Raw genomic sequence first — 15,967 nt, 5'->3', positions numbered from 1 at the left:
AGACGAGTGGAAACAGGAACGAAAAGGAGGTTACTAGGACAAGCGCGCGGCGACGCAGTGTGCGTGAGTGCTTGCTTAACCTGTCTTTCAATTCCCCAGACTGTCAACCCGACAACACGCCCATAAGGAAGAATCCCCTCGGGATCAGTAGAAGCCACAGAAGAACTAAACAGACGGGATAAGGCATCAGGCTTGGTGTTCTTGCTACCCGGACGGTAAGAAATCACAAACTCGAAACGAGCGAAAAACAACGCCCAACGAGCTTGACGGGCATTAAGTCGTTTGGCAGAACGGATGTACTCAAGGTTCTTATGGTCTGTCCAAACGACAAAAGGAACGGTCGCCCCCTCCAACCACTGTCGCCACTCGCCTAGGGCTAAGCGGATGGCGAGCAGTTCACGGTTACCCACATCATAGTTGCGCTCAGATGGCGACAGGCGATGAGAAAAATAAGCGCAAGGATGAACCTTATCGTCAGACTGGAAGCGCTGGGATAGAATGGCTCCCACGCCTACCTCTGAAGCGTCAACCTCGACAATGAATTGTCTAGTGACGTCAGGAGTAACGAGGATAGGAGCGGACGTAAAACGTTCTTTTAGAAGATCAAAAGCTCCTGGGCGGAACCGGACCACTTAAAACACGTCTTGACAGAAGTAAGAGCTGTGAGAGGGGCAGCAACTTGACCGAAATTACGAATGAAACGCCGATAGAAATTAGCGAAACCTAAAAAGCGCTGCAACTCGACACGTGACCTTGGAACGGGCCAATCACTGACAGCTTGGACCTTAGCGGAATCCATCTGAATGCCTTCAGCGGAAATAACGGAACCGAGAAAAGTAACGGAGGAGACATGAAAAGAGCACTTCTCAGCCTTTACGTAGAGACAATTCTCTAAAAGGCGCTGTAGAACACGTCGAACGTGCTGAACATGAATCTCGAGTGACGGAGAAAAAATCAGGATATCGTCAAGATAGACAAAAACAAAGATGTTCAGCATGTCTCTCAGAACATCATTAACTAATGCCTGAAAAACAGCTGGCGCATTGGCGAGACCGAACGGCAGAACCCGGTACTCAAAATGCCCTAACGGAGTGTTAAACGCCGTTTTCCACTCGTCCCCCTCTCTGATGCGCACGAGATGGTAAGCGTTACGAAGGTCCAACTTAGTAAAGCACCTGGCTCCCTGCAGAATCTCGAAGGCTGATGACATAAGGGGAAGCGGATAACGATTCTTAACCGTTATGTCATTCAGCCCTCGATAATCCACGCAGGGGCGCAGAGTACCGTCCTTCTTCTTAACAAAAAGAACCCCGCCCCGGCCGGAGAGGAAGAAGGCACTATGGTACCGGCGTCAAGAGACACAGACAAATAATCCTCGAGAGCCTTACGTTCGGGAGCCGACAGAGAGTATAGTCTACCTCGAGGAGGAGTGGTCCCCGGAAGGAGATCAATACTACAATCATACGACCGGTGAGGAGGAAGGGAGTTGGCTCGGGACCGACTGAAGACCGTGCGCAGATCATGATATTCCTCCGGCACTCCTGTCAAATCGCCAGGTTCCTCCTGAGAAGTAGGGACAGAAGAAACGGGAGGGATGGCAGACATTAAACACTTCACATGACAAGAAACGTTCCAGGATAGGATAGAATTACTAGACCAATTAATAGAAGGATTATGACATACTAGCCAGGGATGACCCAAAACAACAGGTGTAAACGGTGAACGGAAAATCAAAAAAGAAATAGTCTCACTGTGGTTACCAGATACTGTGAGAGTTAAAGGTAGTGTCTCAAATTTGATACTGGGAAGATGACTACCATCTAAGGCAAACATGGGCGTAGGCTTGTCTAACGGTCTGAAAGGAATGTTATGTTTCCGAACCCATGCTTCGTCCATGAAACAACCCTCAGCCCCAGAGTCAATCAAGGCACTGCATGTAGCACCCGAACCGGTCCAGCGTAGATGGACCGACATAGTAGTACAAGATCTAGATGAAGAGACCTGAGTAGTAGCGCTCACCAGTAGCCCTCCGCTTACTGATGGGCTCTGGCCTCTTACTGGACATGAATTAACAAAATGTCCAGCAACTCCGCAATAGAGGCACAGGCGGTTGGTGATCCTCCGTTCCCTCTCCTTAGTCGAGATGCGAATCCCTCCCAGCTGCATGGGCTCAGTCTCAAAGCCAGAGGAGGGAGATGGTTGCGATGCGGAGCAGGGAAACACCGTTGATGCGAGCTCTCTTCCACGAGCCCGGTGACGAAGATCTACCCGTCGTTCTATGCGGATGGCGAGAGCAATCAAAGAGTCCACATCTGAAGGAACCTCCCGGGAGAGAATCTCATCCTTAACCACTGCGTGGAGTCCCTCCAGAAAACGAGCGAGCAGCGCCGGCTCGTTCCACTCACTAGAGGCAGCAAGAGTGCGAAACTCAATAGAATAATCCGTTATGGACCGTTCACCTTGGCATAAGGAAGCCAGGGCCCTAGATGCCTCCCTACCAAAAACTGAACGGTCAAAAACCCGAATCATCTCCTCTTTAAAGTTCTGGAACTTGTTAGAGCAATCAGCCCTTGCCTCCCAGATAGCTGTGCCCCATTCTCGAGCCCGGCCAGTAAGGAGTGAAATGACGTAAGCAACCCGAGCTCTCTCTCTAGAGTATGTGTTGGGTTGGAGAGAGAACACAATCTCACACTGCGTGAGAAAGGAGCGGCACTCAGTGGGCTGCCCGGAGTAGCAAGGTGGGTTATTAACCCTAGGTTCTGGAGGCTCGGCAGACCAGGAAGTAACAGGTGGCACGAGACGTAGACTCTGGAACTGTCCAGAGAGGTCGGAAACCTGAGCGGCCAGGTTCTCCACGGCATGGCGAGCAGCAGACAATTCCTGCTCGTGTCTGCCGAGCATGGCTCCTTGGATCTTGACGGCAGTGTAACGAGCGTCTGAAGTCGCTGGGTCCATTCCTTGGTCGGGTCGGTTCCTTCTGTCATGCAGGTGAAAGAGGACCCAAAAGCGACTTAACAGAAACAGAGTTTATTCAAGTCCAAACAGAAAACGACAAATCCTGAATCCTTAACAGGAAATGTCCAAACAGGGAATAACAGAAATCCTCTAGTCTGTAGAGGGGAATAACAGGAGAAGCGGCCACAGACTGCAGGTCGCTTCTCGGGTAGGCGCAGGCCGTAGCTGACAGAGACACCTGCTCACACGCAGCATCTGATGAAGGCAAAAACACGACAGGACAGGGCGATACACAATCACAGCACGGTGAATTCTAAACAAGGAACCGACAGGACAGGAACGGAACACAAAGGAAGAAATAGGGACTCTAATCAGGGGAAAGGATCGGGAACAGGTGTGGGAAGACTAAATGATGATTAGGGGAATAGGAACAGCTGGGAGCAGGAACGGAACGATAGAGAGAAGAGAGAGCGAGAGAGTGAGAGAGGGAGGGGAGAGAGAGGGATAGAAAGAGGGAAAGAACCTAATAAGACCAGCAGAGGGAAACGAATAGAATGGGGAGCACAGGGACAAGACATGATAATAAATGACAAACATGACAAATATACCTGCTGGAGCACTTGCTACAGGTGGGTGCTGCTATGGTGATCGGTGAGCTGAGATAAGGCAGGGCTTTACCTAGAAAAGACTTGTAGATGACCTGGAGCCAGTGAGTTTGGCGACAAATATGAAGTGAGGGCCAGCCCACGAGAGCATACAAGTCACAGTGGTGGGTAGTATATGGGGCTTTGGTGACAAAATGGATGGAACTGTGATAGACTGCATCCAATTTGCTGAGTAGAGTGTTGGAGGCTATTTTGTAAATGACATCGCCGATGTCAAGGATCGGTAGGATAGTCAGTTTTACGAGGGTATGTTTGGCAGCATGAGTGAAGGATGCTTTGTTGCGAAATAAGCTGATTCTAGATTTCATTTTGGATTGGAGATGCTTAATGTGAGTCTGGAAGGAGAGTTTACGGTCTAACCAGACACCTAGGTATTTGTAGTTGTCCACATATTCAGAACCGTCCACATAGTCAGAACCGTCCAGAGTAGTGATGCTGGACGGGCGGGCAGGTGTGGGCAGCGATCGGTTGAAGAGCATGCATTTAGTTTTACATGCATTTAAGAGCAGTTGGAGGCCACGGAAGGAGAGTCGTGTGGCATTGAAGCTCGTCTGGAGGTTAGTTAACACAGTGTCCAAATAAGGGCCAGAAGTATACAGAATGGTGTCATCTGCGTAGAGGTGGATTAGAGAATCACCAGCAGCAAGAGCGACATCATTGATGTAGACCTCCTGTTCAATGCTGAGAAACAGTGAACCAGCACCATAGCACACATTCAGCGCTGCCGTTAGGTAGCAGGGGGACACTTTGTAAGCACCCTAAGGGAAGTGTATTTGTAAGTAAATGCTTTCAGAGATTACACACACCAATTCCTACAGGGATTCAACCTCATCCATTCTTAGGTAATATAACTCCTTGGTATTAACAAAGTGCTATTGAAATAAAATGACATAACATCCTAATGCTATTGCAATTACCATCATCTATCCCCATGTTAATGTGGGTTGAACTGATATCCAGGAAGTATTTTCTTCAGAATAGTTTAGTGCTGTTCAATGTTGCTACTACTTGTTAAGTGCACTACAATACTGTCAGGTACACTAGAAATGTGGTTACACATCAAATGCAAATCATCTGGCATCATTATGACATGAAATAATAATTTAATACCTCCCTTTCAAGGTCATGAGATATAACATATTCAAAACACACTCCAGGTTGGCCAGTAGAAATGTCCTCAATTAACTCTAACACATCTAAATTCTAGTAAGCGGTGTTCTTTTGACTAATCAATGCTACAAATGACTTTAATTAGCCTGCTGCTCTGACAGTTCAGAGTATCTATCTACAAATCTTTAGGCCTTCATTCGCATCTGCATTTGACAGGGTGGCTGCATCAAAACATTGTAGATACAGTAAGCCCATTCCAAACTCTCAGGGCATTTAATTCATGTCCCCGGAACAACAGGAAGCTTAATGCACCTCTTAACTGAGCTATAAACCCCGAAGGTCATTCTCAATTGAAGTGTACCTCAGAATGGCAGACAGACAAGAGGCAGACAACATACTAGTGTTCAGAGGTTTTCTCAACCTCACTGCAGCACTTAGTGGAAATCATATACAACCTAATGCTTTGAAAGTATAAGGATGTCTGCTTAGGGTCCTGAGACACTCAGCCATTAGACATGTTAGTAATGTAACTGGGGACTGGAATGTTTAGCATGAGAGCATGTCAAACTCCCAGACAAAGTCTGATGTGATTCTGATTCTTCCTGTGTTGATACACATTGACTTTCTTTTGGTCTTTTTTTTTTACACATGCAGCTCCCTCATAACATACGGTAGTGGGCAACATAATACCAATAAGGAGAAATGGAGTTATACAATGCAGTCAGTGGAATGAGATGGGAGAGATGAAAATGGTAGAGGATACTGTATACAGAGGAAAAACTGGCAACGGGACAAAGTGTGCAGTCATGTAAGATTATAGTAGGTAACAGAACGAGACATGAAACTTGTAATAATGTGTTTTGAAAAACATCAAGATTAACCATAATAACATTATTCTCTCAATCAAGAGACTGGGAAAGAGTATTTCAACTTATCACATAATCGGTGATTAAAGGCCAACTTGAGCAATCATCGCCAACCCAAGTAATTGCTTCTTGATGCAAACTCATTACCATATTCATTCTCAGCTCACCCCAGGAACTTTGGAGACATTCAGAGTCATGTACACATCCACAAGAGGGGATGATTATCAATGGTTTCACAATCAAACACTGAAATAAATACACGTTCCTTTTTTCCTCTGAAAGCTGGACAGAATCCACTCAGAACCTGGACAGTTTACATTTACATGTTTTTGTAATTTAGGGAAGACTTTTAACCAGAGCAACTTACAGTATTGATTGCATACATGTTCATACTTTTTCCTTGTGCCCCGTGGGATGTATGGTGGACAAACAGAATATGACTTCAGCTGATTATTTCTGATATCATACTGGTTATTAGCAACACCACATTATTCCCGGAATGATGCAAGTCTCTTGTGTAGTTTATAGACCTACTTCCCACTTACTTCCCATTCCAGAGTGATGTAAACGTTAAAGACCAAATAACAAAAGGCTGTTGTAAATGTAATACTGTGGGTAATTCCATAATGCTATTATTTTAGAATAATTGGCTGTCGCAACCTTATTAAGACTGATAAATGCCTCCCGAGTGGGGGAGGTGTTTATGGCACTGCATCGCAGTGCAAGCTGTGCTACTAGAGAAAAACATACACAAGACGTCAAATGCAGTGTCCTGTCTTTTTAATTGCAGATATCATTTCATGTAATTACATGAATACATATACTCAAAAGCGAAAGATCATATTATACAACTTAAGATGCAGAAGGGTAATCTGGCTGGCAGATTGATGATGAGACGAGACGCTCTCATTGGTCAACTCTACACCTCCCAGCAGGGTCGGTACACCCTTCCCACCATACACCTCATGGTGTCCCTCCTGACGATGGAGATGCTGGGGCTTGGGTCCTGGCCAGCCTCTCTGCGGTCCAGAGTCAGGGCTCTGTCAGGCCCGGCGGCTGCAGCTCTCAGCTTGTAGAAAGGAAGTCCTCTGTTCAGGTTCATCCACAGGCCAGAGTCTGCCAGCAAGACAATCTTGGAGCTCCTGCCTCTGACTGAATTAGGGCTGTTTTCAGACACCTCTACACTCAGTAGGGAGTCGAGGCTATCTTGCTCCAAGGCGACGTCGTCCATCTTGCCGATGGAGATCGCCATGGACGGTGTGTAGCACTCCAAGAAAAGTGCCACGGCAAAGGAGATGGAGAGGACAGAGTGTCTCATCTTGGAGAATGAGGATCTTCGTTGAGGTTGATGTTGCAGGTTGTTGTGATTTTTTTCGAGCTCGTTCTCTTCTGACCGAGATGTTTGTCTTCCTCTTTTATACTGTTTGGACTTCCACGATTTGCAACATTAGAAATTTGTTTCATCACTGCTTTTCTTCTCATTGTGTTTCAGGTATTAAACAACAGTATGATGACGTGAGACCCCTAACAGTGTTGGAGTGTTGTGTCTTGTGGAGAGTTAATTAAGCTTATTTGTAACGTGGCTGGTTTTCTAAAGTCTGTGAGGATGAAACAGTGGGATTTCATTGAATGAGGACACAAAGGAAGATGCCATTCCAAGAGCCTGCCCTTTAAAACAACTGGAGAGGATTACTTACCCATTTACTACATTGTGGTTAAGGACTCTCAATGATACATACTCCCCTCTCATGGCCACCTTATGACAATGTAAAATAAGGGATTTCAGGTGGGATTACAGTTGAAAAGTTAACTAGTGATCATTGAAGAGCTTGGTGTGTATGTGGCACCAGGAAAACCAGCAGGGTTCTTTGAATACGTGTTGAGAGGAAATTCACATCGTCACTGATGTAAGGTTTTGGTGAAGATCGGAAATGTCTTTTAATTCAGAGCATATCCTTTATGTCTGTTGTCTGTGCTCTCTGTAAAGCCTTATTTGTTCCCTTACTGGGACCTGCATATTTGCAACCTTACCTAATTAGGAAGATCAGACAGGGAGTTAAGGGTTGAAAACCTGCTCACATACTGTAGCCCTCTTCAAACAGAATGCTGGTGTGATGATGATGGGTTCAAAGTCAGCTTGGCTAGAGATTTGCACAAAAAATGAGATGTTGGCTGGTGAACCGTCAATGGTTTTGTTTGGTGATTTATAGAGATGACCTCAGATAAGATATTGCTACGGTCAGATGTTGTTACTGCATAATAACTTTTCAAATACGCACCACTCTCGTCCAAAGAAGTATATATTTTTGGGAAGCCGTTATTATTGTTCTATAAATAGGCCTACTACAGTATATTTTGGACATTTTGTCTGTTTATTCATACTAGAATGTCTTGCTTCAAAATTTAGCTTTGTTTGACAAGGGTTGGTTTTTGCCCAATGGTCAAACCCAGCTGTAAAACTTTAAAGTGGAGGATGTTTTTGTGTCTTAGAGTAGTTTTCCAAGACATTTTAAAGAAATTGATCACTTTAGATAGGAATCTGATTTGTTCAGACATCGTTAGCACACATGCATGTATACTGTGTGAAAATTACACTCTAAGAAGTTCTCCCATAGTTCCCCAATTAAGAGGAAGAAACTTGAAGTAGGTGGTATCTGTGTTTTCGTCTCAGAGAAATGCTTTAATTGCCTCCTTTAATGTTATCTTCCCTTCTCCTTATCAGAGAGAAAATGGTTCAGTTGAAGGGGATCTAGAAGTTTGCATTATTGTTTTCAGCAAATTAATACTCCAGCCTCCTCTTTTTGCAGGTGAATGTTAAATGTCAAAAAAGAATTGGATGTAAACAAGCCGACTGTGTTACGTCCGTCATCGGAATGAGAGCAAAGAGCAGCGTGGAAAGTGCACATCTTTATTTTTAGATGAACACCAAAAAAACAACAAAAGATAAACAAATGTAACGTTCTGCAGGCTAACTAGTAACTGAACAAAAACAAGATCCCACAAACACAAGTGGAAAACAGGCTGCCTAAGTATGATTCCCAATCAGAGACAACGATAGACAGCTACCTCTGATTGGGAACCATACCCGACCAACAAAGAAATAGAAAACTAGAAAGCTCACCCAAATCACACCCTGACCGAACGAAATAGAGAAATAAACAGGCTCTCTAAGGTCAGGGCGTGACAGACTGGCTCGAACAGAAAATATTCAATTATATTGCAACTCAAATAATCAAACACGATGCTATTAAAATCAAGCAACTAGCTAGAGACAAAATCTAAATTTCATAAGGATTTCTAGCAGGGTTTAGTATGATATACAAGAAAAAAAGCGTATCAGGATGCAGTACTATGTTTTTTAAATTCAATTAATGACCTATTACTCCATTTATTAAAAAAAAATCATCACCCCCACAAAAAATAATATTCAAGCACTTCATATTTCTTCAAAATCAAAACAACCTTAAAATCTTTATCGAACTTACACTGAACAAAAATATAAACGCAACATGTAAAACTTTGGTCACATGTTTCATGAGCTGAAATACGTTTCTCAGAAATGTTCCATATGAACAAAAAGCTTATTTCTGAGCATTTCTCCTTTGCCAAGATAATCCATCTACCTGACATGTATAGCATATCAAGGAGTTGATTAAACAGCATGATCATTACACAGGTGTACCTTGTGCTGGGGACAATAAAAGGCCACTCTAAAATGTGAAGTTTTGTCACATAACACGACACCACAGATGTCTCAAGTTTTGAGTTAGCATGCAATTGGCATGCTGACCGTGGGAATGTCCACCAGACCTGTTGCCAGAGAATTCAGTGTTCATTTCTCTACCATAACCTGCCTCCAATGTCATTTTAGAGAATTTGTCAGTATGTCTAGAGAGTGGTTTGCTCATATCAACATTGTGAACAGAGTGCCCCATGGTGGCAGTGGGGTTATGGTATGGGCAGGCATAAGCTACGGACAACGAACTCTGACGTTTGGGATGCTCTGGATCGACGTGTACGACAGTGTGTTCCTGTTTCCGTCATTATCCAGCAACTTCGCACAGCTATTGAGGAGGAGTTGGACAACATTCCACAGGCCACAATCAACAGCCTGATCCACTCTATGCGAAGGAGATTCTGCACTGCATGATGGTGGTCAGACCAGATACTGAGTGGTTTTCTGATCCATGCCCCTACCTTTTTTTTCACAAATAGGTATCTGTGACCAACAGATGCATATCTGTATTCCCAGTCATGTGAAATCCATAGATTAGGGCCTAATTAATTGATTTCAATTGACTGATTTCCTTATATGAACTGTATAACTCAGTAAAATCTATGAAATTGTTGCATGCTGCATAATTTTTTTTATTCAGTATATATTAAAAGCTAACTAAGTAAATCAAAAATCACCTGGCCACAGCAGTAGGCATGTATTTTCTTCAATTAAATATTTTTCAATTAGGCCAACAGTTTATAATGGGTCAAACAGTCCATAGTCACATCAAGAACATTAATGTCATTCTGAAATGTGTGCATTTTATAAAACTATGACCTTTAATGGCTTCCAGTCTGGAACAAATCACATTGGTTATTTTAGTGTGGGTGATGTACTGCCAGTGTGGCCAGATGGGAAATGTCATGGACCATTTCTTATTGAAAAGCGTGTCTGTGTTCTGAATGGTCAAAGTTAGCCGATCTGTGATGACTACTTAGTCTGTCAGTTGACCATTTCTTCACCTTGTTTTTTTATATTGTCTTACAGGGCTCATGTCTCTGTAGATAACATTTTTTATTTTTAAGAGGTGGGCGGGATTGGATAAAGTGCATTTCACAGGCCCTCTGTTCCAGAAGACAACATGTAAAGACCAAATTGATGGATGCTATGGTGGGTGACTAAAGCTAAGATTACTGAAACAGGATGTCATGACCATAAATCTACTTTTATTTACAAGTGGAGAAACGGCTCAAACAGACAGACATCACTGAAAGTTGTGGAAAACAGTAATGACACGGTGAAAACCTAACTGAAACCACATTGAACTTTTATAACCTGTAATTGAACTGATGATAAAACAGAACCTCCAAATCATATTGTTGATTCATTCATTCATGACTTTCCTTATAAACCACATGTGGAAAAGACAAACAGTCCGAACCCCACCGAGTTATTCATTCGCAGTATGGAACTGTATTGACCTCTGTATGTGTCCAGTGGTGTTGTGGATACTGTAGTTATAACAGAGTGGAGTGTTTATCTGTTGGTGGCCAGTGTGTTTCAGGCCTCTCCCTCCTCAGGTGTTTGCTTGGTGATGTGTGTGGTTATTGGAGTACAGATGTACACCACATGTCCATTACAGACCTGACTCTATAACATAACTAGAATGCTTGTTTTATGCACTATGGGTGCCATTCTATCATAAATACCGGATAAAATAGGCAGTCAAGGCAACATGAAAGACTGCAGACTTTTTATACTCTTCAATATGTATTTTCTTAACTTTTCTCTCCTTGAAAGTCGAGTGGCAGGGTAGAGGACAGGGTACCCCTTCCATGTTTGCCCTTGGGCGAGGAGAGGGGGTAGCAGCTAGTCCAGAGCAGCGTTCAAGGTGTTTGTGTTTTACAGAGAATCACATATTAACTGCAACACTGCCTCACCACTATAGAAAAAAAGGCCCTTTGAAGTGCGAGGCCAAGATGGGCAAACCAGCTGACTACACTGACGATGCCAACCCAAACACCAGGCTTGAGTCTCGGGGGTTTGAGGGGGCCAAAAAGACCCCAGCCAAGCACCGAGGGGAGACAGTGCTTCTCACATAACGCAGAGCCCTTTTGGACACGGCAACGCACTTCTTTAAAACAACACCAAGAGGCCACACCAAACAGGCTAAAGTGTTATTCCAGCTAGGTAAATACAGGGCACAGATCTAACAGGGACGAATGCCACATATTAACAGGCACAAATTGAATTATGTTGTTGAAATTCCATGCATTCTGCTAGCCAGTTCTGAGATTGGGGTGATAGAAATCTGTCTTTCCACTTACGGCGTGAGGATTTCTGAACCAAACTCACCATTCAGATGCAGATCATGCAATTTCTAAAGGATGGATGACATAGTCCTCCAGTCTTCTATCCTGTGAAGAACCTAGAGAAGGTAATCTAGTGTGTCTTTCATATAGACTTTGGATAACAGTCAGCTCACCAGGGTAAGGCATTGACGTGGACACTTAGGATGTGCACCCAAGGACGCTTTCAGGCAGCAGGCACTATTGCATTGGGATTTAGAGATGAATACAAAGTAATTGGGGTCTGAATGGAAGATAGAAGTTCAGATCTGATGTAAGGTCAGTTTCGCTCTATAGCTAATGGATAAGGTTAGGCTTGGATAAAAGGCAATGGATGAAAGCCGATCCTAGATCAGAGGCCACCTCCACCTAAATCACTCATTAGATACAGTGCAGAGATACCATAAAAGCTATATGGACCCAAATAGGTCTGAGTCATGAAGGGGTCGCTAAATGCAATAACAAGAGGCAAAGCCATCTTCTCATCTTTGAGCACTTAAGGATGTATAATCTCCCATACATATACACAGGTTACACACACAAAGAGATCTGCAGAGATACCAGTAGCCATGGTGATGGTCAGACAACAAGTAATCATGATGCAGATTATAAATAGCAACACAAGCTCTCTGGGTGTTGTGTAAGAGAGAGAGACAAAAACATGTTTTGCGGAAAGTATTTCAGGTTTTTTTCTTAGTGAAACGAAGGAATAATTCATTATATGGACATGCTCGATAAAATCTGAGTGTTGTGCATTGACTATTTTTAAGTGGGAAATAGGTAAGGTTTGTAATGTATGAGACCTTTTCACTCTCTTTTCTTAGGTCTTTGTTATCAAAGTGTTAATTCAACTAATTAGTTCCAATATAAGTAATGCCAAGTAGAAACTGTGTGCGATTCTTGGCATGATGTGTTTGTTGCAAAATTGTTATTCTGCTCCCATGTGGGATGATACAAAGAGAACATTTCTCCAGGAATTCTGATGATTTCAACCAAAAAGTCTTCAAACATCACAACGCATGAATAATCTGGTTGGGAGGATAGTTTTGTGCCGTATGGAAAATCTAATCTTGACGAGTCTAGCTTCAATAAAACATTGACTGGATATCTGACCACGCTTTATACTGTGGAGGTAGACCATTCCAGAGACATGGGCTGTCTGATGGCTCATGTAAAAGACTTGAGTGGTTAGGCCTTTACAAGAAACTCCTCTGTTGTGTTACTCAGTAACAGGATCCCATTATGTTTGGGTTGCTGTGACAGTTATAGGCTATTGTATATTCAATGGAGCTGCTCATCATAGAAAATAGATTAATATACTGTAGAATCACCAAGGCCATAAAACATTTTGTTATGTTACAGCTTTATTCTAAAATTAATCAAATAAATGTTTTCCTCATCAATCTACACACAATACTCCATAATGACAAAGCAGAAACAGATTTTTATAATTTTTGAAAATTTAGTATTCAGACCCTTGGCTATGAGACTCGAAATTGTGCTCAGATGCATCCTGTTTCCATTGATCATCCTTAAGATGTTTCTACAACTTGATTGGAGTCAACCTGTGGTAAATTAAATTGATTGGACATGATTTGGAAAGGCACACACCTGTCTATATAAGGTCCCACAGTTGACAGTGCATGTCAGAGCAAAAGCCAAGCCATGAGGTCGAAGGAATTGTCCTTAGAGCTCCGAGACAGGATTGTGTCGAGGCACAGATCTGGGGAAGGGTAGCAAAAAATGTATGCAGCATTGAAGGTCCCCAAGAACACAGTGGCCTCCATCATTCTTAAATGGAAGAACCAAGACTCTTCCTACAGCTGGCCACACAGCCAAACTGAGCAATCAGGGGAGAAGGACCTTGGACAGGGAGGTGACCACGAACCCGATGGTCACTCTGACAAAGCTCCAGATGGAAGCTACTCCTCAGTAAAAGGCAAATGAAAGCCCCCTTGGAGTTTGCCAAAAGGCACCTAAAGGACTTTCAGACCATGAGAAACACGATTCTCTGGTCTGATGAAACCAAGATTGAACTCTTTGGCCTGAATCCCGTGTCATGTCTGTAGGAAACCTGCCACCATCCCTATGGTGAAGCATGGTGGAAGGCAGCATCATGGTGTGGCAATGATTTTCAGTGGCTGGGACTGGGAGACTAGTCAGGATAGAGGGAAAGATGAATGGAGCAAAGTACTGAGAGATTCTTGATGAAAACCTGCTCCAGAGCGTTCAGCACCTCAGACTGGGAAGGTTCACCTTCCAACAGGACAACGACCCTAAGCACACAAATACAGGTGTGCCAAGTTTGTAGCATCCTACCCAAGAAGACTTGAGGCTGTAATTGCTGCCAAAGGTGCTTCAACAAAGTACTGAGTAAAGGGGCTGAATACTTATGTAAATGTGATATTTCTGTTTTTCATTTTGAATATATTTGCAAACATTTCTAAAACAATTTCTACATTTTAGAACAAGGCTGTAACATAACAACATTTGGAAAATGTCAAGGGTTCTGAATACTTTCCAAATGCACTGTACATGTAAACAGCCATTCACTCAGAGATATTTATCATTTCACTGAAATCCCTCATGCAGGAATTTGAAAGGTCTAGTCATTTTGGGGATGATTGTGCTGTAAAGTTTCACGTTTAGGACGTATTAAAAGTGTGCAGGCACATATTTATTTTAACAACATACGTAATTGTTTTGCCTTGCACCTGAACTGAGTAAAGCTGGTGTGGAGCTTACCGTTTTTCTCAATTGCGTACAAGCAATTTTCGGATCTGTGTTGAAACGTAAAGTATGCTCAAGTCCATTTCAGCACTAGCTAGCGATCTTGCTAACCTTGTCTAGCTAGCTCATGTTGTGTTGTTGCATTTTCTTTTACTACTACACCATCTTAAAAAGATTAGCCAGCTGGCTTTATAGCTGGTTCTGGAGTTGGATTTGTCATAAGCATTCATTTAGGTAAAACTTCGCCACAGATGGAAACCACTGGACTATCTTTGACTTAGTCAACTATTGTTATCTCCACATTTGTGTAGTCTTCCATGAATGGCAGCCGCAAATCTGCCAGAAGAAAAGGTTCGAAAGAATAAGATGAAGCTCCGGTAATATGTATAACTATTGAAATGCGAAATTCTAAATGACACGGTACAACCCTTGGTAGGTAAGCTTCTGGCAGGCTTTGGCTGCGGTACAGCAAAGCCAAATCAGGAAGTGCTCATGGTTCTCACATGGGAAGTGAAATGATAGGCTACAATGATTTGCCTCGAGATCATGCACGCCGCAGATGACATGTATATTTGGAGCGTGTAGTGAGGCAAAACTCTAGTGGTCAAAACCATTCATCTTGGGGCGACGGGTGGGAGCGGATTTGCAAAATGTCATCATATCACACGATTATAACATTTTATAAAGTGGTCAGATATATGTATTTTTAATACAGACTAGCTCAAAAATAAGTGAAAATTGACAAATTATCCAATGGATTATGATGAATTATTATGATTATTATGAATTTTATGTTAAAAATAGTGGAGGTTAAAAAACAAACGTTTCCAGACCCTATTCTAATTCGCTTCATGGCTCAGGTGGCCAAGCAGACACAAGGATGTTTGGCTCATCTCAGTTGCAAAGAGGATTAATTTTGTAGCTGTTTCTGATTAATTAACAATGCCATGCTGGTTGGTGGGTGGTAACTTTCAATTAAAACCAAGCCCTGAAATGAAACTTAGGTTGAAAATAATTTGTGTGTCATATCGTAGGAAAAGATACCGCATTCACATGGATATGTTACTTCAAGCCCAAATATATCATACTTTGAGTAAAATAATGACTTATTGCCTTAAATCGTTGTGCAACATCATGGGTATTGCTTTGGCCATCGTGCGTTTAAATAAAATATCATCATTCAATACAAAATTCACTGTTAAGTGTTCAGTTCACAGAATATTAACACATTGTTTTCATCACAATATAAATATGTGCAATTGTGTTCATTGTTTCGGCAAGCAGAAAATACTACTGCACCAAATGATAGTGTCATACCATGTACAATATACGGAAAGATCTAGTCAGTGGGGACCGTCTAATTGTGATGATTTTTTTTACAATATTGCGGACATGCAGAGATGCAGAGAATGAAGTTGAGTTCTAAGTCATTTTGGGTTACTCCTAAGTCAACATCTTCAACATTGTGGCCTTCCATTATAGAGCCTTGCTTTGATGTTAATTGAGGCGTATCAGTTGTTTTCCTCCATTGTATTCACCTTTCCTTATTTCTATTGTGGATAGTGCTTCTGTGCA

General features: G+C 42.7%; 1 protein-coding gene across 1 annotated transcript; it reads right to left on the bottom strand.

The window, feature by feature from the left end:
* Positions 1 to 6,359: 6,359 nt before the first annotated feature.
* Positions 6,360 to 7,000, bottom strand: LOC124047879 (pro-MCH 1). Its single transcript, XM_046368202.1, has one exon. The coding sequence runs from the start codon at positions 6,912 to 6,914 to the stop codon at positions 6,516 to 6,518; it is 399 nt and encodes a 132-aa protein (XP_046224158.1). The 5' UTR covers positions 6,915 to 7,000; the 3' UTR covers positions 6,360 to 6,515.
* Positions 7,001 to 15,967: the final 8,967 nt, after the last annotated feature.

Source organism: Oncorhynchus gorbuscha, linkage group LG11, assembly GCF_021184085.1.
Source record: "Oncorhynchus gorbuscha isolate QuinsamMale2020 ecotype Even-year linkage group LG11, OgorEven_v1.0, whole genome shotgun sequence".
Taxonomy (NCBI): Eukaryota; Metazoa; Chordata; class Actinopteri; order Salmoniformes; family Salmonidae; genus Oncorhynchus; species Oncorhynchus gorbuscha.
Note: the sequence above shows the minus strand (reverse complement) of the source record. Positions and strands in the feature narration are given on the sequence as shown.

Excerpts from the sequence above, each read along its gene's own strand:
- LOC124047879 (XM_046368202.1), bottom strand. The coding sequence starts at position 6,914 with ATGAGACACTCTGTCCTCTCCATCTCCTTTGCCGTGGCACTTTTCTTG.